Source organism: Aulostomus chinensis, chromosome 10 (genome assembly GCF_037954235.1).
Source record: "Aulostomus chinensis isolate RoL2024-O1b breed Wild chromosome 10, RoL_Achi_v1.0, whole genome shotgun sequence".
In the NCBI taxonomy this organism is placed as follows: domain Eukaryota; kingdom Metazoa; phylum Chordata; class Actinopteri; order Syngnathiformes; family Aulostomidae; genus Aulostomus; species Aulostomus chinensis.
In genome coordinates, this window is record NC_141329.1 from 15466760 (window position 1) to 15492252 (window position 25493).

Consider the following 25493-nt stretch of genomic DNA (forward strand, 5'->3'; position numbering starts at 1 on the left):
TCCCTTGGGGATGAATGAAGTATTCTGATTCCGATTCCGATTCAACAGAATAGTATAAAATAGATTCAACTCCAGCAGCCATTGGTGACCTTTTACGTGGAAAAATAATAATTCCTTACTTATTAATCTGCTGATTTTTTTAAAATTATCATCTCCTAATTCGAACTGAATTCATGAATTGTTAAGTCAACAGCTCATGGTGACAACACCAACATGATGTTTTGTCAGACTAAAAGTACAAAAAGTACATTGATTTTCATATAAGAGGAGCTGGGAACACTTTTGCTTTCGAGAGAACTGAAATTCTAAATAAAAAAATGTTAAAATTGCTGATTCACTTTCTCTCAATCCGCTAATCGTTCCAGTTCTGCAATTTTGGCAACCGCATCCTGTTGCCTTGTTGTTCCAGAAGAGTAACAAACAATTCTACTGTTCAGGGGCACATGAGGGCTGCATCATTTGAATTGTGTAAGTTTAATAAATTCCAACAGATTTGTTATGTTAGTTTGCAGTAATGTAAGAGACTCAGGGGATTACCAAAGTGAACCAATTTAGATACTGTATCCAAACTCTCTATTAAAGGAATCCTTGGAAAACATAACACTGACCTAACACAACATTCCACAGCCCTGTAGCAGTGGAGGACTTCACTGTGGAGTGTGCAGAGCTGCAGGCACGACAGAAACACTTTTTCAGCATCGCCATACCAACCAGCATCAGACAAGAATCCCCCTAGAATAGAATGGAAAGCAGGATATTACTCAGACGATCTCCAAAACAGTAAAAAGAGAGATCCAGTATCATCTGTGGTCATTTTTATACAAGATTGTGTTTAAGAAAACATAATATCCAAGGACTCCAAAACTAACTTCCCTTAGAATGCTGAGAATGAACACATTTTAAGGCGCGTATTCTGATACATAGTGCTAAATATTTCCTCTTCCACTCCTAGTATTCATACCTCTTTTTCTCTTTTCAGGAGGTTGTAACCTTTCCTTTTGTTGCTTTTAGCATGTATTTATTATTGTTAAAAGTATTCACAATTTCTTGGTACTGGCCTGATTGGAAGAAGTGCAAATATATATTTGCACAAGCACGGGTAAAGAATGCAAACAGCTAAAATAGAGCAAAAAAGTCAGCTCTGGCAGATTGAGCATGAATAATCTTAAAGATATTCAAGGAGCGATGTTGTAGTGCAATGAGAGTATGACAATATTTTTACTGTTCTGCTTTTATTTGGCCTATTATTTGCTAACTTCCTTTACATTAAGCTAAGAAGTGAACCCACAGCATGGAGTGCAATAATCTTACAGATACTCAAGGAGCAATGTTGTGTTGCAATGAGAGCATAAGAATATTTTTAATGTTCTGCTTTTATTTGCTTACTCTCTGTATATTAAGCCAACAAGTGAACCTACAGCATGGGGTACAATTGAATCATGTCTGTCCAGTGTGTGTTATAGTGTGTACAATATTACTAGTTTATGGGTACCAATGCAGGATCATTATTATGTTATTTGATCCCATAGAAAGTTAACAATTTAGCAAAACTGGCCTTATTACATTACTTCAGCTGACCTCAAACACATGAATAAGCATGTCTTGAGTCACTTATTAGTTTCTGACTGCTGGAAACAAAGAATAACAGTAAAACTTACCCAAAACTGCTGTATCTTTCACCAAATCACACTCATTTAGCTATGCTGCATGATATATTTGAATAACTAATATTCTTCATTCTGTGTCCTCTGAAAGTGTCTGGAGCCCCAATGCTGAGACCAGCTTCATACTTTGAAAATCTCTGATGCAGACTGTTTTCTTTGTATCAAGAATCATGTCAATTAAATGATACTGACCACTACTGACTACTGACTATCAAATTTCTGGAATGGGGACAACCCTAGTTTTAAATATATGTTGTTCATTTGTCACTTAGGTGTTTTTTTAAGAACATTCTGGTGTCACAAGTTAAGCTGACATGACCTTTTGAAGATACAATATTATTACTTGGCTATTTCACCCTATTAGACATTTACATGAAGTTGTTGAGTTACAACTAGACAGCTGTTTTGAAGAGTCACTGTGACCTAGACCGGTGGACTGACCCACCAGATTATTTTGACATTTGATAAGTTTTGTTTTATTCCTTTATCTGTAAAACCATGACAAGTTCAAGCTGAATTGATGAAAAATTTGTCTCTCAAAGCAAAATTCAAAAGATTCTTCAGCTTGCTTACCAATCTCTCAGGCTTGATGGTTAACAATGTTTAGCTAACTTCACTCTGCACACAGCCTAATTGCATATCTCCAACAGGCATACAAAAAATGCAACACTGTATGTGACAACAGGGTCACTAAGGCCAGTCAAATAATTATTGGTATTTGTTAGGTTCCAGACTGGCAACCCGTCCAGGGTGTACCCTGCCTGTCACCCAAAGGCTACAGGTGGAAAATGGGTGGATGGATGGATGGATGGGTTAGGCTCCACTGCACAAATCAACCCGTCAAAATTAAACTGATCACAGTTCTAATTCATAAGCATTCCCATAGAGTTTTATATGCTACCATTCTGAGATCATCAGCCATCGATGAGGACATTTTGAAGTCAACTGGTGAACGTCATAATTGTTTACGTGCAATGACACTTCAACATATCAGAATGCACCAGTGTCCTATATTTTAGTACCTGGATCAGTAGAGGACAACAAAATGCAACTTTAACCTATCTAAATTGAAATGGAGTCTACAATAATTGGCTTTGAACCCATAATTGACAATTGACAAGGCTCCGTTGAAAATTTGTCACTTTAAGAAACTTAGCCAGGACTTACTATACACCATGATCTAGCGGTAGCTCTATCAATTTTTATTTGTGAGGATAATTTTTTTTAAGAATTATAAAAATCCAACTACATTTAGGTCTGCATCCTGATGCATTTCTCAAATCGTTTGTTATGTTATGGAAGGAATAAAAGGTTTTACTTACCCAGCACAAAGCCAAACTGTATGGCCTTCTCTTTTACATGAGTGTCAGATTCTGCAATGTAGGAGCAGCGGCGGCTGAAAGAGTTAGCCAGAACTGAGGCAACTTTCACACCATGGTCCATTAGGGCCTGGAAGCAGTGGTGCAGAAGGTGTCTGTAAGGGGAGAGAAGAAAGAATGGAGCATGTCAGTCCAACCTAAGACCTAACTATGAGGACTGATCAAAAGTGATTTGTAAATCGATAGTTACACTTAAACCATTTTGAAAGCCATCTATCAATTGTCTGAACAACAGAAATCCCAAACATTTGGCCAGTCAGTCACTAACAATCCTGATACCTCCTGCTTTTGTATTATATATATATATATATATATCTGTGTGTGTGTATTATACTGCAGTCTGCTCTGCTCTGATGACCAGTGGCACTTTACTCCCCACATCTTCTCTACCTCTAAAGCTTTCAGCCCTTGGAATTTTTACTGAGTTTCTTGTGTTCCTTCTTGATGTTGCTGTTGCTCTGCATTGTTACATCTATCACCACGACCTTCTTTTGTTGTTTCTCCATCAACCCAATGTCCAGTTTATTAGGCATCACCAGTTTCTAAGTATAAATCTGGAAGTCCCACAGAACCTTATCAGACCAGTTTTTAGGCCCAGATGTTCCTGGACACTATGCCAGCCATTTGGTTATGGTGTTCCATGTATGCTCTTACCAAATGCATCTTGCACCTTGCTACTATGTGCTGAACAGTCTCAGGGGTTAGTGTTAGGCATGCAGCAAGGGTTCAGTTAGGTGTAGTAGGCCTCTATCAATCTTAGTGCATGCTCCTGTGCGGTCTTTCTGTCCAGCCTTAGTTTGGACGGTTTAGATTTCTTGATGCCATGCAGGGGCTTGTCCCTTACTACTTTTTCACCAAGATGAACCTGTGCTACTTCTGGGCTGGTGATAGAGCTGCTTTATTACTTTTCTACCTGCAAACTTTTTAACGACGAGTATTCTTTTCCAATGGCTACAGCCACAATAGAACTACATCATGACACGGCTCCAAATGTCTCAAATTTCCCAGTAATGGCGGTAGCAAATCTTGTGCTCCACCAGTGAGAGACAGCAATGTATCATTAGAGCCTAGGCTACTGAAAAAGAACAGAAAAGGAGGAAGAAGAATTCTCAAGGACAATATCAACAATTGCAGACGACCTCATACTGATGATAGAGTAGTTTCTGGCTTAAGAAGCCTTCATTAAGATGGAAACAGCACTGCCCCAATAAATTTTTACTGCTTGTTGTCAATGCTTTTACCAGTGTTTACAATCCAGAAGAAACAAGTATTTAGTATGTTTCGTTTCTTAACACACTGAATACGGGATGTTAATGTTAACGTCTGTTAGCCTTAGCCTTCTGCTAGCCACTTAATATATACTGTTACACACATATTAATTTAATAAGTCTATGAAATGGGTGATTTCAAGTTGAGTTAGAAGCAAAGGAAAGCACCACAATGTACATAAAAAGATATGATGAAAATAACAAGAAATGCTGCAAATTACAAAAAACAAAATATGATGGCCATGCTGGCCTGTATCCTTTAAGGACAGCGTCTGGGACCTTTAAAAGTAGATTTTTGTGTGGCCAAATATTGCTACTCTGCCCACTGTCCCGATTTTAATCTACATACTCTTTTTTTTTTTTAAGCTTCTTGTTTGTTGCTGATTTGGTCAAGGGTCCAGTAACCCCACTGCAACCATCTCTAGCTGTTTCACCTCAAAAATTGGCTTAGTCCTTGAGGCACCCTCCAACTTGTTCTGTGCCTCAGAGGACAACCAAGCTGCATTAGGCCATTAATCTCCTCCACAAACCACAGCTACTTCTTTCTTAAGTCCATTCCTATTTGCTTCTTTTCCAGAAGAAACAAAATGTATGTGTTTTTTAAAAAAAGGCAGTCGTTAATTTTTGGTTGGACTTTTTGGTCATGAAAACCTCAACCCATGCCCCCAGACTGAAGGGGTCCTTAGTTTTAGACCAGTGCAGAGTTGGTGCCGGCTTGCAACCAGTTTTTATAGCCAGAGGCCAGTTTTTTGACCATGGAAACAGAAAGAACTGGGGCCTCATGTATCAATACTTGCGTGGATCTCATACTAAAAACCTGCGGTTGCAAGAATCACAAAAGTTGCGTATGCACAAAAAAATCCTAATGTATCAATATGTGCGGGCGCCGGAATCCGTGCACGTTTCCTTGATACATCCCAATCAGCCTGGAATTGAGTGTAGATGTTGGAGCGACCGGGCCCTCCCACGTTACGCCCACGTATAAATACGCAAATTAATTTAAATAGGGTCTCCGCTGTCGGCGCCCGCAAAATAATGTCAAAGAAAAAGAGGTTCACGGCATGCGAGCTGGAGGTGCTGGTAATAGGGGGACAGCCTGTCCAGTGGTGTCAGTATAAACAATAAACTTTGTGAGTGGGATAAGAAGTGCGAGAGGGTGAACGCGGTGGGTTGGGAGCAACGAACCCCCACGGAGATTAAAAAAAAAAAAAAAAGTGGTTGGACCCGTTATTGGCAAAAGTTCCCTTTTAATCACCAGTGTTATCATCATGTTCATATACCTTAACCATTTCTAATGACGGAAAGAACGAGTCACTACATGTTTGAAGTTTTATGACGACGGTAGAAGTGTTTGCTCCATTCTTTACTGAATGATCAAAGTGATACAAAGCACAGTTTTCCTCACTAAACCTGCGTGAGCATAACTACGTCATAACCTTGCACCACTGCTAGGGCTCTGAAAGATTTCCTATCTCTATTTCTAATGCAAGTCTGCAATTCCAACTTCCTAAACAATGCAAGCTAAACGTATGACTAAATTCAACACAGCGCAATCACCAAATACAAGAACTACAATAATCAATTGGCTTCAATCTAAATTTAAATAACAATATGGAAAATGGCACTAACAGGACCTCAAGGTGGAGGTCAAGTGGCATACAGCTGCCCTCCGGAGTAGTGCCGGCCATACAGGTGAGGGTCAGGGAGAGGGGCACCTGACGGAATTTGAGCAGCAGGTGGCGGCAGTCATGGGCAGCACCTCTATGGGGGGATGGTCACCGCCATCCAGGCTGACTCCAAGAGCCTGGAGGGTAAGTGGCAACTCCATTTCTTACGCAACATTGCCACATGCTTTGCCACAGATGTAAATGCAACAAATACACAGAATCATCCATTTAAATAAACCAATATGTTTAATGTTTAACAGACACTCATCCATCAGCCATGCCGCCAACGTGCAGCACCCCTGCAGCCCGTCCGGCTGCTCAGATTCATCAGTCAGGACCAGCAGCATTCGGGCCTCCCCGTCCCCCGGCCCCAGCACCAGCACCCGGCCGACAAGCGGCGGATGGTCCTCCAGCCCACCCGGACCCAGTGGGAGGGTCCTCACACAGGCTGTCCTGCAGTCGCAGGAGGACATTATTAGGGGAATAACGGGGATCAATGAGCAGCTCGACCGCCTGATAAATGTTCTGGAATGTTTAGTGGACAAAATAAATGAATATGGCTTCATGAATCGTGTAGTAGCTTCTTATCCATTCACATTGTGGAAATGAAATTCTGGTGTACGAGGACGGCTGCCCGGCTGGAATCGGTGTCCATCCCTCCAGCCTCTGTGCATCGATGATCTGCACATTGATGGAGTGGAAACTCTTACGATGAAAGTAAGTGCATTCCTTATGGGACGGCGCTTTTATGGCAACACGAGTCCAGCCAATGGCTCAGATTACATGAGAGAGTCTGGCTATTGCTGCAAATTGCACTTTAATATTGGCCTGTTCAACCGCACCGGAAGGGAATTTAATGTACCTGCGGGAGAGGCAGATGATCAGGTCCACCACCAAGGGCATGGCCTGGCTGATGGTCGACTGGCTCACTGCGGAACGATCTGCCATCTCCTGCTGGAAGGAGCCAGTAGCTAAGAAGCTGAGCGTGCTCAGCACCAGTGTCGGCGCTGGAGCGCCAGTCGCAGCTCCTCACAAATTTGCAGGAGGATGGCTTGCTGTAGCCGGAACCGGCTCATCAGCAACTCAGCTGAATTGTGCAGCAGATCCTCCCACTCCCTGAAATGTCGCTCCCGTCTTATTGCACCGTTTGCCACATCCTCCGACAGCGCAAGTGCAGCCATTGTTGAAAGTTGCACATTCAGCACAATCGTGAAGGATCTTTTATAGCCGCTTAAGTAATACCAACAGGTGTTTGGTTTTGTGTGTTGGGCTTTTTGCACCCAATGTATGTGCAGTTGTTAAATAATGTCAGTCACCAAACGCCACCACAGGGTGTCGCCAACGGACCAAAGTGCAGTTAACGCAAGAATCGGCTCTCCGCCAACTTCTACAGCACCTCCAGAGTTGGCGTGAAACAGCGCAAGAATCGACGAACTTTTCACGTTGATACATCTGAACGTGAACGCCGATCCTGCCGTACGCAAGTTTTTCTTGAGTAAACCTCGTTGATACATGAGGCCCCGGGTTCCCATTTAGGCACTGGCTCCAAACTTGCCCCAGAAGTGCCACATTGGAAAACAGATACATGACTGTTCATCCTCCTCCTCTGCATCATTGGGTTTCTCCTGCCTGAGGAGTATTGATTTTGGCAGCTATTTTTAATTGAGTCTTAGTCTTAAGATACATCCATCCATCCATTTTCTACTGATTATTATGTTAAGGGTCACGGGGAAGGGGGGGGGGGCTGGAGCCCATCCTAACTGACATTGAGCAAGAGATATGGTACACCCTGGACGGGTCACCAGTCAGTAGCAGTGCCATCAGGAGCAATTAGGGGATCTGTATCTTGCTCAAGGATACTTCAACATTGTCACCAAGTGAAGTGAGGCTCGAACCAGTGACCCTTTGGTTGGTAGAAAGCCTCTCTACCTCTGAGCCCTTACTTTGTGATGAAAATGCTAATTGGTTTTATAAGTTTTTTCACCCTCAAGTCTCCCACAAATGCAGTGCTGCCCTGTTTGCCACATTTAGATCATATTTTTACAACGTTTGACCATATTAAAAGCTCAGAGATATAATATTACTGCTGCATGAAACAAATTCATGTCTTTGGTATTCTAGTTTCGTTTGTTCGGAACAAACACTGTCATGATTTCTCTCTGTTGCTTTTATTCTACGACTAGTAAACATAGGTAAGTATTGCCAGCTGTGCCATTCACTCTCTCTTTAAAGGGCTAATGTCTTTCGTCCTCTCACTTTGCTAAATTACCAGACATAATCCAAAACAAGTTGGAAATTCATCTTGCCTTGTTGTCCTCTGCTCATCGGGGGCCATCCACCCCATACTCCAGGAGTGCCCCCAAACGGGTGCTCCTGAGAACACGGTCGTAAGTCTTCTTCAAATCCTCTGGAGACCCACAGACCAGCCACGCCCTGTAGGCCTCCTTCTTCAGCCCTCACCTCTGGTGTCCACCAGTGGGTTCGGGGATTACCACCGCGACCGGCCCCAGCAGCCTTATGGCTGCAGCTCACACTAGCCACCTTGACAATGGCAGAGCGGAACATGGTCTATTCAGAGTCCATGTCCCCCACTGCCCCCGGGATGCAGTCAAAGCTCTGGTGGGAGTTGAAGATCATCCTGACAGGTTCGTCCACCCAGCGTTCCCAGCAAACCCTCACCACTCGTTTGGGTCTACCAGGTCTGTGCAGTGTCTTCCAGCTCGTGAGAAGGTCATGGCCTCAGTGCTGGCTGGCATACCAGGCGTGGCCATTTATCTGGACAACATTGTGGTGCATGGGCTGACTACTGATGTCCATGACGAGTGACTCACCATGGTCTTTACGGCCCTTTCCAAGCACAAACTGACTCCCAACGCAGAGAAATGTGTCCTCTCTGCCCCATCTGTTGAGTCTGTGGGTTTTCAGCTGTCAGCAAGCAGCATGACCCCACTCCAGTCCAACGTGGACGCCATTCGGGCCAAGCCCGAGTCCAGCTTAGCCGCCAAAGTTGCCTTGTTTTTTGCCATGACAGGCTACTATCTGAGTTTCCTTCCCCACTCAGGGACTACAGCCCCCTGCGTGAGCTTCTCCATAAGGACGAGCCATGGGTGTGGTCTCAGGCCTGCAGGGATGCTGTGCACAGCCTCAAAGCCCAGCTGACCTCGCCACCAGTGTTGGCGCACTTTGACATATCCAGCCCTACCTTTGTGACGTGTGATGCATCTGCGAAAGCATTAGGGGTGGTGCTGTCTCAGACCCAGGATGACGTGGAGAAGCCCATTGCTTTTGCACCCCATGCCCTCACCCTGACTGAGCAGCGGTATTCTTTGAGGACGTGAGGCGTTAGTCTGCATCTGGGCTTGTGAACTGTGGTACTTCTACCTCTACAGCCACCGTTTCACCATCTGCACTGATCACCAGGTCTTGACAACACTGCTGTCCAAATCTGGGACAGGCCACAGACCCCTGAGGCTGCACCGCTGGTCTGTCTACCTCCGCCAGTACAACTTTGATTTGCAGTTCACGCCAGGCAGGCAGAATGTGGTTCTTTCTCGCTCTGTCGCCGGCCCAGTCCCACACATGGACACAGAGACTGTAAGGATCAACATGATTCAGATGCTGCATTCACCTTTAAAAGCAATTGTGTCACTGTAGGAGCTGAAAGACCCTTCTGAGGCAGACCCTGTCCTCTCAAAGGTCCTCACCTATATCCGGGATGGCTGGCCTCACAAGGTTCCAGAGGAGCTGATTGGGTTCTCCTGAGTCAAGCAGGAGCTCTCCTGCTGGAACGATACCTGTGTGGCACGTGGGCTTTGCACGGTGGTCCCAGATGCTCTGTGTGCAGGTGTGTTGGCTATGGCACATGAAGGCCATCGAGGCACTGTAAAGCTAAAACGGTGATGCAGAGGCCTGGTGCAGTGGCCAGGAATAGACAAGGAGATCAAGGCCCTAGTCAAGGACTGTTCTGCCTGCCTCATGAGTGGCAAGACTGGCCACCAAGCACCTCCACCCCTGCAGCCTCTTTCCTTACCCCCTGCCCCTTGGAACACCTGCAGTTGGATGTTTTGTGGCAAGATTCATGGGGTTCCCCACCAGCACTATTTGGTGATTGTCTATGACCTGCCCTCTAAATGGCCTGAACTCACCACTACTGACACTGTCACTTCTCAAGTCATCATTGACTTCCTGGAGTCTCTTTTCACGCTGGGGCCTCCCAGGAACCATCACCACAGAAAATGGATTTTGTTTCAACTTTCCATGTCTGAACTCTTTTTTTTTTTTTGGAGGGGGGTTGATGTTATGTCCATACACTAAGCATTACATAGTTGCGTGAAGTGTTATAGATGTTGTGTTATAGGTTGCTGCTGTTCGGTGGTGCTGCTGTTGTTATACTGCACCTTGCTGAGAGCTCGTGATTGATTGATTGAACCTGTTGGGTTGTTGTTGTTGCGCAAGAGTAAAGCATGTGAATGCTACAACATTGTGCAGCGTCTTCTTTGGACCCTTTTTCGGATATAACAGGTACTCAAATACAAATCTTAAAAAGGGCCACAAAGATTTTTTTTCAATGAGTTGCAAGGTCCATTTATTGAGGTCGGTCAGGCCACAAGCGATAATATTGTAATATTCAAAACAAAATGCCCTTTTCATTCAACACAACAACAAAAATTCTAACTAAAATAAAATGTCATTTCCAATTTGACATAAAATAAATAGTTGAATAAAACAAAACATGACCCCTGTCATGACTCCAAAACTTATGTCAGGAGGGGGTTGAGAACACTTTTCTTTTTCAACTTAAAGACAAAGATACACAAGGAAGAAGTAAAAATGTATTCCTGTCCTATGGTGTATCAAGCATCTCAGGAATTGCAAACCAACATAGATGTGAAAATCAAACCAAATGTCCCTTTCAGTTTCACAAACTGATTGAAAAAATTAAAAAATTAAAAAATTGCACTAACAGCAGTGAACTCTGAGTTACCCAGCAAGAGGCTATCTATCTGTCTATGTATAATTGGCATAAAAGACAAGTCCCGGCCAGTACATTGCGTCCCAGCGGGTGGAGGTGCGAGTGAAGTGTAAGTGTGGTCCCTTGTGGATTATCATGCACCTGTCTGTATGTGCTGCAGCCTCGAGGGCAGGGTTTAATATAAAGGCAGCGTTTGGGGCAAAAAAACAACAACAACAACAAAAAAATGCTTCGGCCAGACCAGCCATTCAGGAAACCTACCGCACCTCCCTATGGCCACTCTGCCTTGACAAGCTGACCCAACCAAAACACACAGTGAAGGAATAACAGTTCGGGGGCCACAAATAGGTGGCCAGTGGGCTGGATGTAGCCCAGGGGCCACCAACTGAGGATCACTGATCTAAAGGAAACCCTGTGCACTATGGCCAGAAGGTTTCATGTGTTTCCTAGCACAGTTTTATGAGCATGAAGGACATACCAGGACACAAGCCAGAACCACAAGAGTGGTGGAGGGGGCCATAAGAGGGCAACAACCCAGGAGCAGGACTGCTATCTGCTCCTTCTAACAAGGAGGAACAGGAGGAGCACTACCAGAGCCCTATAAAATGACCCCCAGCAGGACAATCGTGTGCATGTTTCTGTCAGAAACAGATTCCGTGAGGGTGGTATGAGGGCCGGAAATCCACCAGTGGGGCCTGTGCTCAAGCCCCAGCACCATGCAGACTGGCATTTACCAGAGAATACACGAATTGCTAGATTCACCACTGGCACCCTGTTCTCTTCACAGATGATAACAGGTTCACAAAGAACACATGTGGCTAACGTGAGAGTCTGGAGAATGTTCTGCTGATGGCAACATCTTCCAGCATGACCGGCTGCCGGTGGTCAGTGAAGGTCTGGGGAAGCACATCAGTGGTCTCCATGACTGTTGGTAGGTACCAGGGTGAGATCCCCAAACCCACTGTTAGATCATATGCTGGTGCATTGGGCCCTGCATTCCTTCTGGTCCATGAAAATGCCTGGTGTCATGTGGCTGGAGTGTGTCAACAGTTCCTGGATGACAAAGGCATTGATGCTACTGACTGACCTCCTCATTCCTCAGACCTGAATCCAACTGAGCACCTCTTGGGCATCATGGATTGTTGCATCCACTGCTGTCATGGTGCACTATAGACCATCCAGGAGCTGACTGGTGCCCTGATGCAGGTCTGTAAGGAGATCCCCCAGGAGACCATTCATCGTCTAATCAGGAGCATGCCCATGTGTTGTAGGGAGTGCATACAGTCATGTTAAGGCCATATACACTTCTGAGACAAGTTGGATTAGTCTGTGATCTCATTTTTCCACTTAGATTTAGAGCATACCTGAATCCAGTCTTCAATGGGTTACTGATTTTGTTTTCAACACATTACATCATGTAATCAATCAGGATTTTTAACTGGAATATTTCATTCATTGAGATCTTGGATGTCTGATTTCAGTGTTCCCCTTGTTTTTTGAACAGTCACACACTGATACAGTTTTACATTTTCTTCATGTCTTATTGATAAACTCCTCCTGGTACATGTCATATGCTTAAGTATGTTTTATGTCATTATTGAACACTTTGAATTTTCTGCACATTTGTTGTGCTGTAATTTTGTTTGGATGCAATACATCATGTTGAGTTATTGCAGAAACATAAATAGGTTCAAGCAGTCAAGACTTTTGTGAAGGCCTCAACTCCAGAGCCTCCAACTATCACTCACAATACAGTGTGATGACTCTGAATTTCACCTTTTTTTCCCCCAAAGTTTACTCCTATATATAGATTTTTGGTCCGCATTGTCACAATAAGCACAATCTGTCAACTCTGCAATTAGCTGTGATGTACATATCTTTGGGAATAGACTAGTGATACTATGGTATTTAATAATTTAGTCTTGGAACCTGTTTAATGCCAGGCTTCCCTCGAGTGAAACAAGCACATTTAAATAAAAGACGCTCTAGGACTATTTCTCACAACTTATGTGTCAGTTTATCCCATGTCTTACCTTTTGTCTGAAGCCCGTAGTACTTTGGCAAATACCTCCAGCTCACAGAATTCCCCTCCAAGTTGGCAGAGTCTACCCTGCTGGTAAAGCTGCGAGACACAAAAATTAGTTTGGATGAGGTGAAAATTAAGCTGAACTGGGAATAATACAGATGTTAGGTTTTGGACCCCGTTAGTAAAAACTGACCTGATTAATACTGTGTAGGTGGGGAAAGAAGGGTGGAGAATGTCCACTCTTAAACTTCAGTGGTAGAAATTATTTTCCATTTTCATCCCAGTTTCTATGACAATTGTTTTAAGTGATGAATTAGAAAATGCTGTCTGCTATTCGGGGGTTTGGAAAATGTGCTGATGTCTAGCCTGTCATCAAAATGTGCTCAGCTGGAATTTGGTATATTCAGTGGCTCTCAATGACACTATGGGACACTACTAGTCCCAGATGTGCTGTAAGTGCTGTAATGTGTAGTAAGTTATACTAATGACAGCTAAACTCTGGTTTCTGTTCTCAATGCATCTTTCTCTAAGACACACAGAAATGAGAACTCAATACACAGATGATTAACAACAACTCTCATACTGTACTCCCAGCTCCATTCTGTTTAGATTCACAGTGGCTACGTTCCTGGGCTTGAAGTTAGAACTGAGAAACAAAACGAGGTGTAAAGCAGTGGCAATACAAGCACAATAGATTAAAACATTATTGAAAAGAAAAACTGCCCAGCTTCTGCAGTTTGAAGGTATTTTGTCTATTTACAGTTGGGTTGTCACAATACTAGAATTTCATTATTCGATATGATACCACACGCATTTCAGCAACCTCATACGCATGACTATGCGTTTCTCACCCTTAAATATCACATTGGGTCATGGTGAAGTATATGTCAGTATATAGACAATATCACATTTGGTCATGGTGAAGTATATGTCGGTATATAGCATGTAGCCTAGCTGATGCTAGGAAAAGTAGTCGTCAATGTATAGCCTACAACACAACAATATAACACATACAGTACAGGGTTCCCACATAAATCTTTTTGAAGAAAGGAAGAAACCAGGACAGAATAACAAGACCAAAATCTTTTTAAAAAAAAAGATGTTAGTTAAGGCGGTGTGACGGGGGTACGCGTTGTTGCGCGTGGGTGATGCTGACAAGACAAGAGACTCTGCACTACATTGAACAATTATTTATTAAACACTAAATATAAAAAAAAAACTATTATATTAAATAGAAGAAAAAGTCGGCTCGGTCGGTTATCCAACTTCCAGGGGTACCACATAGACCTACTGTATTTAAAGATTTTAAACACTGATTCTTTTCGAATTTGATACTTTTTTTAAAGCGTTCTTCTGAGAAGTGAGACTGGTGTTGGTCATGGTTTGTAATGAAAGGAAGAAAGCAGGAAAGAATAAAATAAAAACAAAATCTTTTTTTTTTTTTTTTTTTTTAAGATGTTAGTTAAGGCAGCAGGCGATTGCTGCTTAGGCAGCTGCCCTGGCTGCAAAGTGCTGCAGGAAACCCAGACATCTATGATCTAACTCCCCCATTCTCACATCTCACGCCCAGGGAGAATGCAAACTTGAGAGCACTGATCATAATAATGCTTAATATTTCCATGTTGAAATGGGAGCTTTACTGACCTCGCGCAATTCGCTGTAAAGAGTGGGGTGTCTGTCTTTCAGGTGTTGTGAAGTTGCTCATAGGGTTGTCACGATACAAGAATTTCAATATTCGATACCAATACCAAGGGAAAAACTTGATACTCCAAACCATTTTTGATACATAGGGAAAAAATGACAAATAATAATAGGCATAAAAATGTTTTAATAACATCTAGAAAATACAAACAATAAATAACAGACAAAAAACATCATTACAAGACATTGGTTAATTAAGTGGCTGATGCTGAGGTGCGCGTCTGTCAGCATTCATCATTATTCAGGGCTCCCAAGTCTCACACATTCGCCATGTGACACGCATTTCAGCCACTTCACATGCATGACTATGTGTTTCTCACCCTTAAATTTCACATTCAATCATGACGAAGTATAGGTCGATATATGGCATATAGCCTAGCTGATGCTCGGAAAAGTAGTTATCAATGAATAGTCTACAATGATACAACACATCTATGATCTAACTCCCCCGTTCTCACATCTCACGCCCATAGAGAATGCAAACTTGAGAGCGCTGTTCATAATAATGCTTAATACTTCAATGTTGTTGATATGGGAGCTTTACTGACCTCTTGCAATTCAATGTAAAAAGTGGGATTTCTGTCTTTCAGGTGTTTTGTCAAGTTGCTTGTGCTACTTGTCTTTGTCACCACTGCCTTGTAACAGTGCTTGCAAACAGGCCTGTTGATTTCTTTGACATCCCCCTGACTGTTTGCCTCACACACAATATTTCCATACTATGCTTTTGCTTATGACATTTTCGACCAAAACTTGTCATGAAGGTCCAGCAGCGGCATGCGCCATGTTTTGCCAGCTCTGTCATACACATGCTGAGTTTCTAGTAAGGGGAGGAGCAAAGAGGGGCAAAGAAGATGTGTGTGCGGCGGTGCTGAGTGAAACTGTGTGTCAACTGCAGGCAAAGACAGCAGCGTTGGTATCAATACTTTTGCAAATGAGTATCTTATCCAAATACTAATGTTTAGTATTGAATAATATCCAGGTATCCATAGTTTTGACAACCCTAATTTACAGTTCACCAAAAATTGCACTGCAACCTGTGCATTTACCAGTAGAGTGCTTTACAACAAAAACATGAAATGACAACATCCAAAAAACAATAGCATCACAGTCACACATCAGAACCTTATATGTGCTTCACTATTTGTTTTACCAAATATTTTGGTAACATAGTCAACTAAACACTGTCATGCTGTCTATACTAAGGGTTTGAAATACTGAACAGAACTGCATGTATGGTTAATATTAGTGATTTTCATCCATCAATACATCAGGGATTCTTCTCTGCTCCCAACATGCACTCATAGCAAACCCATCTTTCACCAGCATTGATTAAATGAGGCTCGGAAGGATAACTGGGGGTTTAATTGGGTATAACTCAGAGGTAGAATGGCTATCTAAAAGCCAAAGCGTCACTTATCTGATCAAGACACTGAACCCCTAACTGTACCTGATGGGTAAGTCAGCACCTTCCATGACAATGTTCCCCCCATCAGTGTGTGATTGAGGTAAAACTGTAAAATGCTTTCAATACTGCCAAGTTAGAAAAGTACAATCTAAGTAAGTAAGTACTGTTATATAGCACTGAGCTCAGCTGGGAGATGAACTGATGTTGGCTAATTACTAGATACGTTTCATTAGTTTAATTTCTCCTTAGGCCACGTGGCCTGAGACCCTGGCATGATGTAAAAAGATGTGTATCATGGAAAAGTGGGGATATTAATGGAACCCACTTGCCTTTGTTCTTTGTAGCCACAATGGATGGGAAAGTTACTCTGATCATGTGGTTCTTCTAACCTACACTTCAAGATTGTCTGCTTGATGCTCAGACACCATTTCATCCATCCAGCCAACCATTTTCCAAAATTTATCCTGTTAAAAGGTCGCGGGGGCCCAGCTGCCCTCAGGCAAGAGGCGGGGTACACCCTGGACAGGTCACCGATCCATCACATATCGAATTCAAACACATATCGAAAGACAACCACTCACTCTGACAGCCAAATTTAGAGTATCCGATTTGCCTAGTCCCCATTTACATGTCTTTGGACTGTGGGAGGAAGCCAGAGTACCCGAGGAGAACTCACGCAGGCACAGGGAGAACATGCAAACTCCGCACTGTGCTCAAGCCAGGGCTTGAAACTGGAACCTTCTTGCTGTGATGCGACAGTGCTAACCACTGCACAACTGTGCCGCCCTAATTTAAGCCAATTGATCCAATTTGTTTTGTCCATTTATAGACCATTTTAAATATGTTGCTTCCTCCTGCCCTTGCTTTCCCACAAATATTAAGCCCCTTCCACACTGCACCAAAAACACGGGTCAACATGGGTTTTAGGGCACTCTGAAAGGGTCGATTGGCATTTCGACCCGCATCGACTGATTTGCCAAGCGACCCTGTATTTAGCAGCTTGACTCAGCTCGCCTGCAGTGTGAAAAAGGCAACCCGTGTCGTCTAAGGTTTAATGTGACCTTCCTGTCACATCCTGATTTTGTCACTGAGCCGCCTGTCAGGCTTCGCCTGTAGCTTCTTCGGCTCCCTTCCAGTTTAGCTGAAAACTCCATCCTCCTTCACTGCAATGGCACTCGGACATTTTCCAATTTGCGCCTAGTTTATATGCTTTGCAAAAGAGACACCATTGCAACGCATGCAACGACAACACTTGACTCGACAATGTCCTTGTTGTCATTTGTTTACCTCTCAGTGTTTCGGTGCATGTTTATGTGTAATGATGACGTCAGCATGATGAAGTACGAGAGAGAAAAACACAGAAAGACAGACCCGGGTCTTCTGGAAACTTGACTGCACCCTAATGCAGAGCAAACACGGGTCCAAAAACCCGCGTTGATACGCATTTTTCAGTGTGAAAATCAGTTACTGATGTGCTGTCCCATCAGCAACTGCCTTCGGACAGTTTTCAGCGTGACCAGCCAGACTGGTGACTTGTCGAAGTCAGATTCCCAACCAATCACTCGTCGTAGCACACTGCTTTAGCAGGAATGGTTTATTTTTAACAGACAGCACGTCAATGGACATCAGGTGCATGTCAGGTGGAGGAGTTTAGGTATCTCGGGGTCTTGTTCATGAGTGAGGGTAGGATGGAGCGGGAGATTGACAGGCGGATTGGGGTGGCATCCGCAGCAATGCGGGTGCTAAATCAGTCCATTGTGGTGAAGAGGGAGCTTAGCCAAAAGGCGAGGCTCTGGAATTACCGGTCAATCTATGTTCCAACCCTCACCTATGGTCATGAGCTTTGAATATTGACCGAAAGAACGAGATCGCGAATACAAGCAGCCAAAATGAGTTTCCTCTGCTGGGTGGCTGGGCTGTTCCTTAGAGATAGGGTGAGAAGCTCAGTCATTCGGGAGGTGCTCTGAGTAGAGCCGCTGCTCCTCCATGTCAAGAGGAGTCAGTTGAAGTGGTTCGGGCATCTGGTGAGGATGCCTCCTGGACGCCTCCCTTGGGAGGTGTTCCAGGCATGTCCAACCGGGAAGAGGCCTCGAGGCCAACCCAGGACATGCTGGAGAGATTACATCTCTTGGCTGGCCTGGGAACGCCTCAGGATTCCCCCGGAAGAGCTGGTGGAAGTGGCTGGGGAGAGGACAGTCTGGGCTTCCTTGCTGAGGCTGCTACCCCCGCGACCCGGACCAACCGGATAAAGCGGAGGATGACGACAACGACGACAATGAGAAAGCACATCAATCTGCAGAGACCAAACTGAACCAGACTGGAAATCTTCACACTAATGGCATAGTATATTGGGTCAATTTTCAACATAAAACACCATGTGCAGTGTTCTGATCAAAAACAGACCTGAAAAGGATACAATATAAGACATACTGTGAGTGCAAGAGGCAACATCAAGAGGAAAAATCAAGAGGAAACAACCAAATTAGCAGGACCATAGCAAGTTAATAAGGCCGGTTGGGAAGCTGGGAATTGCAGCCGTGTGGATGACCTATGTGACTGGCATTGCGGCCAGAATGCAGCGCAACTGTGCCTGTTGGAAATTTGGGGTCAGTGTGGTAGTTCATAACTGTGAGTATTTAGGAGCTTGCAGTTTGTAAAGCATTTAAGGCCAAAATGTTACGTGGGGGAGCCACAATTAACATCCTGAACACAAACCAAATCAGACTCTTAAGACTCCATCACCCTTGTTGAGCCTGCCCAGCTTGAGGAAGCTATCAAAGGGAAAGACGCTAAGGCTACTAGGCAGAGCTTGGAGCCATGCACTAGCCAACAGCCTCTCCTATCCTTCAACTGCTGTTGCGCAACAAGTCTGAGATATTTCAGACAAAGCTCAGCAGACAAGTTTGAAAAAAACTTGACTGTTACATTTTTATATTCTGTCAAGTACAGTTTTAGAAAAAAATCGAAACTGGCAAAATTGGTGTCAGCAGGTCACAGAAACAAAAAAATAAATAAAAAATCGGAAATCGGAAGCAGCCAAGAAAAATGCAACAGTCTGTGACCATGGAACTTTGCCACTTGTTGAGTAGACCAGTGACGAAAATAGGGTCCAGCCATTGACTCAGTCTCTCATTCCAACTGAACCCAACATCTTTCCACAATGAAGATCTGAAGTGCGGTTCTAACTGAAACTAACCCTTTCCAAACATTCTGGCTGTTTACATATTGGTTGCTCTTAATAAAGCACCGGTTAGCTTCAAGTGAGACCATCTTCACCTATCGCTGTTCACCAGGGCTCCAGACTAACTTTTTCACAGGTAGCACTGGTGCCACCTACGTGTTCAGTTGGTGACGCCACCACAAATTGGGTAGTGCCACCTTTTTCTTTGTATAGCGTGGTATTAATACATGACCTTATCATGATCATAATTGTGTTAATTTGCATACCATAGTTTTACCTTGGTGTAAAGACTGACAATGACCCAAACTTGATATTTGCAAAATATGTTAATGTGCAATTTCATTGCCTTCTATTTGTACAACTTTTTACTGCTGCATAGACAACATTCTTAACTAAACTAACTGTGCATCATTTATTCAATTCAACTTAAAGTGACAGCAGCATTAATTCAGAGGTGTAACTCAAAAACTTGAAGAGCATTGTCTTCTTTTTGTATAACTTTTTACTGCTGCATAGACATAACACATTGTGTTCTGCCTGCAACGCAAGGGCCACATTTCCTGCAATATTCACACACCATGGCTTGTCTCTCATATCATAACCACGGGAAGTGCGCTAGCCATTTTGGCTGAAAAGCGTACTTTTTCCTTTTCCCTGCCGTCGCTTTCAGCAACCCATCACTATCCTCTTCACTCTCGAAACCGAACATTCTCGTCAGTTCTTCTCCACCTTCCTCATCGCTTAACCCACCACCAGCTACCTCATTTGTTCCCCTGCAACATTTCTTTTCTCAAAAAAATTCTATTCGAGACCGCTTAATGTGTGCTGCTATGCTGCTTGTTTGTTTTTGGGGTTTTTTGCTGGGTTGATGAGTGAGCACGCAAGGTGTACATTTGGTGCACGTGATTAGACCGGTGCAGACAGACGGGCAGAGAGAGGGGAGAGCGGACTCAACGGACTGAGCCAGAAAGTAATATTGTATCATCAACCACAACAACCATTAATGCAGTACTACAGCCACCCGTGCCTCAGGGCTGAGGCAGGAGTTTATTTTATTTTTTATTTACTCTCCTCCGCAGGTCGCACTGGTGCCACCTCGTTAAATTTTAACTCGCGCCTTAAAGAAATTGTGTCACACATGCGACCTAATAGGTATCACTCTGGAGGCCTGCTGTTCACTCTGTCTGGAAGAGCTGACTGAACGCATATGGCACAGAGAGCAGATGAGAGAACAGAAGAAGTGCAAGTTGCCTAAATGGTGATGACATTGGTTTTTATCCAAACAACAGATTTTGTCAACACAATGGCAAATATTGAGGTAAACAAAAATTAACTGCTGGCATGTCCATTTATCTTGCAATTAAGTCAAGTCAACGATGTAAATATTGAGAAATGTCAGTGAGCTCTTTTGGAGGTGCAGCCCAAGTTTTCAGTAAAATATGATCAACAACGTGAGTACAAGAAATTTCAGTCATTCAGTGTGGGAGTCATTTTACTACCATTGATTTCAACAAAATGTCCCCTTCTGATTAGAGAGGACAAGTCTGTAGTATTACCTGGGAATCTTAATTCCCGCACTGTTTGCAAATGGCAAAGCAGGAATTAAGATAAGAGGACAGTACAGGCAAATGACTGTAGTAAACTTAGATATATATCAGCTCAAAACAGCATTAATAGAACGCAAAATCTGGGAGAACGTGGTAACTGGCGAGCAGCTTCCAACGAATATTATCGTGCACTCACACAGGACAATTGAGTTCCACCCCTCTCTATCCCATAATTACCATACTTTATATAATTTTATTTGATCTCAGCATAAACTTCAACACATCTGTGTTAGGAATGAGAATCAAGGAATCTCATGATCCAATTACAACTCAAGAGTGCCCCAACTCAATGGCAAAACTGACTGATGCATCAATGATAACTGCATCTTGTAGAAGAGGGGAACTCTATGTCCATTATCTTTTACTAACAAAAAAAAATCACAGAAATGTGTCAACTAGAAGGGTAGCCCATAAGTCATTTACTAATTGCATTGCTTCCACTCTAAATGTTACAAGGCCACCTCAAAAACAAAAGGCAGAGAAGGAAGTCAATATAGGGCAAGGTAACAAATTACAGATACCTCCAAAACACCTCACACAGTACAATATACCGATATTCCACCAACAGATGACATAAAGAACTTCAGCTGCTCTCAATCTTCCTGTAATATTCTTTATTACAACAGTAAAGTACTCACTGTCAAAAGCTGACATTGCAGAGAAACTTTACAGCAGACATTTGAATGCTTACAAATGAGAAGAGGATATACAAAAACTAAGTGGACAAAAAAAATGTTATTTGCAGACCTTGCCTTGCTGCCATTAGATATTCATTCATTATGTAACTTTACATAGCAAAGCATTATTTAGGCTATGCAGATGACCGACAGCTACACCTCTTAAATCCTGCATCCAGATCAAAAAACAGCATTGTGCTGACATTTCATTTAAATAAACTAAAATAGTAAAAGGAACAAATTTAACTTTTCTGCATTTTGTTCTTTTGTTTTTCGGACATCTTGAACACTTCATGTACCTCCTACAATAGACAGTTCAGACAGTTGACCAAATTGCACAGTGGAAGAAACATGTTAAATATTTTAAGACTGGATCAAAAAATGGTCGCCAACGCCGAAGCAACGCAACTACTAGCTTACATGACAACACTGGAAAAATTCACTCACATTAACAAGATCAGAGCCTTTAAATATTTACTGTGGAGCATAGTTCTGTACCGTAATCAGACAAGAAATTGTACAGTTTCACATTAAATGAATTGCACCCCAAACATCTATTTTCTCTCATAAATTAGCGTAGCGTTCGCAAATGTAGCCTGTTCCCTTTAGTGATTTATTACACAAACGCGTACAGTTCTCTGTGTGTCAGATACACCTAGGCCTTGAGGCTGATGAAGCTTACCTTATAATAGACATCGAACTGAATATTTTCTGGGAGTGACCGTATGTCCCTTCTTGATCGGCTATAGTTGTCCACCACAGCCGAGATAGCGGTGTTGTACAGTGTTGCTGGGATCCATTCGAGCTCCACTGCAGCCATGTTGTTTTCCCTCTCCAAAAAAACAGCAGCAACAGCCCTCCCCAGCACTCACTACATTCGTTACCTTATTACGATTACAGCGCTTCCTCTCAGAGTCCTCATATAAAATTCCGTTTGCGATGAGGCTAAGAGGAATCGTGCTTTCGCTGGATAGCCGTTACACGTCTAAACCGTCAATAAAATGTCCATCTTTCTCCTTCATGTTCAATTCAACTCTTTCAACAATACCGTATTGCCGTCCCGACGTCGACGCTACTTGCGCTGGCGCAATGACGTCACTGTGTAGCGGAATTAATTTAAACGCTCGAGAGAAGGCGTACGATATTACAGGCTAAACTAATCAAAATAAGCTATATTTTCTCCAAACAGGTTAAATAAAAATACTTTTTAGAAATTTTAAAAGAAAGATCAGATCCCTCTTTCAGAGAGGGCTTCATTCATGAAAGGTTCTTGCTTTAGGATTACAGACAGTAAGCGAAGCCCGATGGCCATTTGTTCTTAGCCTGGGCAATTATTGTGTAACCCTAATAACGATGAAGTCTTTGGAAGCCTGTAGGTAGCTACAAATAACCAGCATTGCTTCCTCTCTCTTCTTCAATAAACTGAGAGTAAAAAGAAGTCATAAGATGTGTAAAAACACATTTTTATGTAAGGACAGACCAACTTGAAGCACTTTGTCTTACTAAGGCTTTCCCTCCAGTCTTAATTCTTGCTTGTGTTGTATTTCGCTTTTGTCTACCAAATGAAATTGTAGAATTTACCTGTAGAAATGAAGAGGTCCAATGCTTCTATTCCATTTGTAATTTCCATTTGTAATTGTCTCAAATATTAAGTTAAACAAGTATGGACCAACTAATAAGCAAAAAAACGAATTTGATAACAGCTGCTCTATTAGTGGACTGAACAGTCAAACTTTTAAATATATTTGTTTTGAAGATACCTTCATACGGTTATCTGGAAAGTGTCCATTATATTCATCAAACTCAGTTTTATTGGCTAACAGAAACTGGTAGCTCTCTATGTACTTACACAAAAAAGACATTCAGCTAAAACAAGGAAAAATAGACAGGACAAACATCTAGATTTATTATGTACAGAGAAGTATATATGCACAAAAAGAAATATTTTTAGATATGAGAGTAAAAATTGAAGACACAATAATGTACATAATAAGCAATGTCAAATTTCACATTGACTTCAAAAGCTTGCTCCACACTTTCAAGGCCATCCACCCCCCCCCCCCCACCCACACACACACACACACACACCATACCTCTCTGAAACCTGTACATCAACACTTCCTCCCAGACACTCAGGTCTGCCTCACCATGCCCTCTGCCTGTATGTCCACCATGGGATCCAGAACCTTCGACCACTCTGCCCCCCCCCCCACTCCCTTCCCCCGAAAATCAGGAACATTGACTTATTACCCAACTACCCATCTTTAAATCCTGTCTAAAAATCCACCTTTCAAACTCGTCTACTCACTGTAATTTGTCATCTACCATTTATGATTTCATTTCTAATTTACTTGCATTTATATCATGTCCTTTTAACCATTGTTTGTGTATTGAGGTGACTTTGAGTGCCCTGACTGCTGCATCAATATTTGTATTCTTATTCTTATTACGTTGCAAAGTGCTACATTGAGAGTATGAGTTACTCCATAATATAACATTCAGTTTGAACAGAATGTGGAAAATAGTGGAATTGCTCATGATACAAATGTGTTCGTCTAAATATTGAATGACTAACAGTATAATAATTTAATCTCAGTGATTTGGTGTTCAGTGTGACAGGTTTAAAGAACCAATGTTTTGGACTGATTATTTTTGTGGTCACTTTGTCTTGTGTTTTCATATGATCTATGGCTTTGTTGTGTTTGGGGTTATTTCATTTTTTCTTGTCTCTATAGTAGAGCAGGCAGTGGCTTGGGGGTGTGGCTGACCTCCATTTTCTGGAGGAGCATACCTGGGATCAATCCACCTATCACCACTCTAGAAAAGCCTGTTTCACCTCCATGCCACTGCCATATTATTCGGTTAACAAGCTAGGCCGAGGGAGGCGTCCAGGAGGCATCCTCACCAGATGCCCGAACCACTTCAACTGACTCCTACCGGCACGACTCAGAGCACCTCCCGAATGACTGAGCTTCTCAACCAATCTCTAAGGGAAAGGCCAGCCACCCTGTGGAGGAAACTCATTTTGGCAGCTTGTATTCGGAATCTCTTTATTTCGGTCATTACCCAAAACTCATGACCATAGGTGAAGGTTGGAACGTAGATTGACCGGTAAATCGAGAGCCTCGCTCTTTAGCGAAGCTCCCTCTTCACCACAATGGACTGGTTTAGCGCCCGCATCACTGCGGGTGCCGCCCCAATCCGCCTGTCAATCTCCCGCTCCATCCTACCCTCATTCGTGAACAAGACCCTGATATACTTAAACTCCTCCACCTGACATGCTCCTAACGTCCATTGACGTGCTGTCTGTCAAAAATAAACCATTCCTGCTGAAGCAGTGTGCTATGACAAGTGATCGGTTGGGAATCTGTGACATTTACTCATTGCCCGAACCACCTCAACTGACTCCTGTCGACATGGAGGAGCAGCGGCTCTACTCTGAGCACCTCCCAAATGGCTACTCAACCTATCTCTAAGAGAGAGCCTCGCCACGCTCTGGAGGAAACTCACTATTCGCAATCTTGTTCTTTCAGTCATCATCCAAAGCTCATGACCATAGGCAGGGATGTGCACATGACCATAGAGGGGCAGGAGCTCAAAGTCAGAAAAGGGCAGCATGCACGCAAATTTTTTTGGTCCTTTCCCAGATTTGAAAATTAATGTCAAATTAAAAAATAAAGCATTAACCACTTAGCTATGTGTCCGGTGTCAGTGAACGTGATATGCAATTGCAACTCCTTCTCCTTCCTTTTCTGTATCCGAGATACTTAAACTCCTCCACCTGAGGCAGGAGCTCCACCCTGACCTGAAGTGGGCAAACCACCCTTTTCTGGCTGAAGACCATGGCCTCAGACTTGGAGGTGCTGATTCTAATCCCAGGCGCTTCACATTCAGCTGCAAACTGTACCCGTAAGAGCTGGAGGACGTGGCCTGAAATGGGAACAAT

General features: G+C 43.1%; 1 protein-coding gene across 3 annotated transcripts in view; it reads right to left on the reverse strand.

Moving 5' to 3' along the window:
* The window catches only part of appbp2 (amyloid beta precursor protein (cytoplasmic tail) binding protein 2), a 40209-nt gene extending 17589 nt beyond the window's left edge, over positions 1 to 22620 (reverse strand). For all 3 annotated transcript variants that reach the window (XR_015118169.1, XM_086216151.1, XM_086216152.1), the window contains exons 1-4: positions 22230 to 22620; positions 12984 to 13072; positions 2987 to 3138; positions 609 to 732 (exon numbers count right to left, since the gene is read on the reverse strand). Coding sequence is in view for 2 of the 3 variants with exons in the window: in XM_086216151.1 (XP_086072277.1) it covers positions 609 to 732; positions 2987 to 3138; positions 12984 to 13072; positions 22230 to 22367 (503 nt within the window). In the remaining variant the exon portion in view is untranslated. The remainder of the gene's footprint in view (positions 1 to 608; positions 733 to 2986; positions 3139 to 12983; positions 13073 to 22229) is intronic.
* Between the last annotated feature and the right edge of the window lie 2873 nt (positions 22621 to 25493).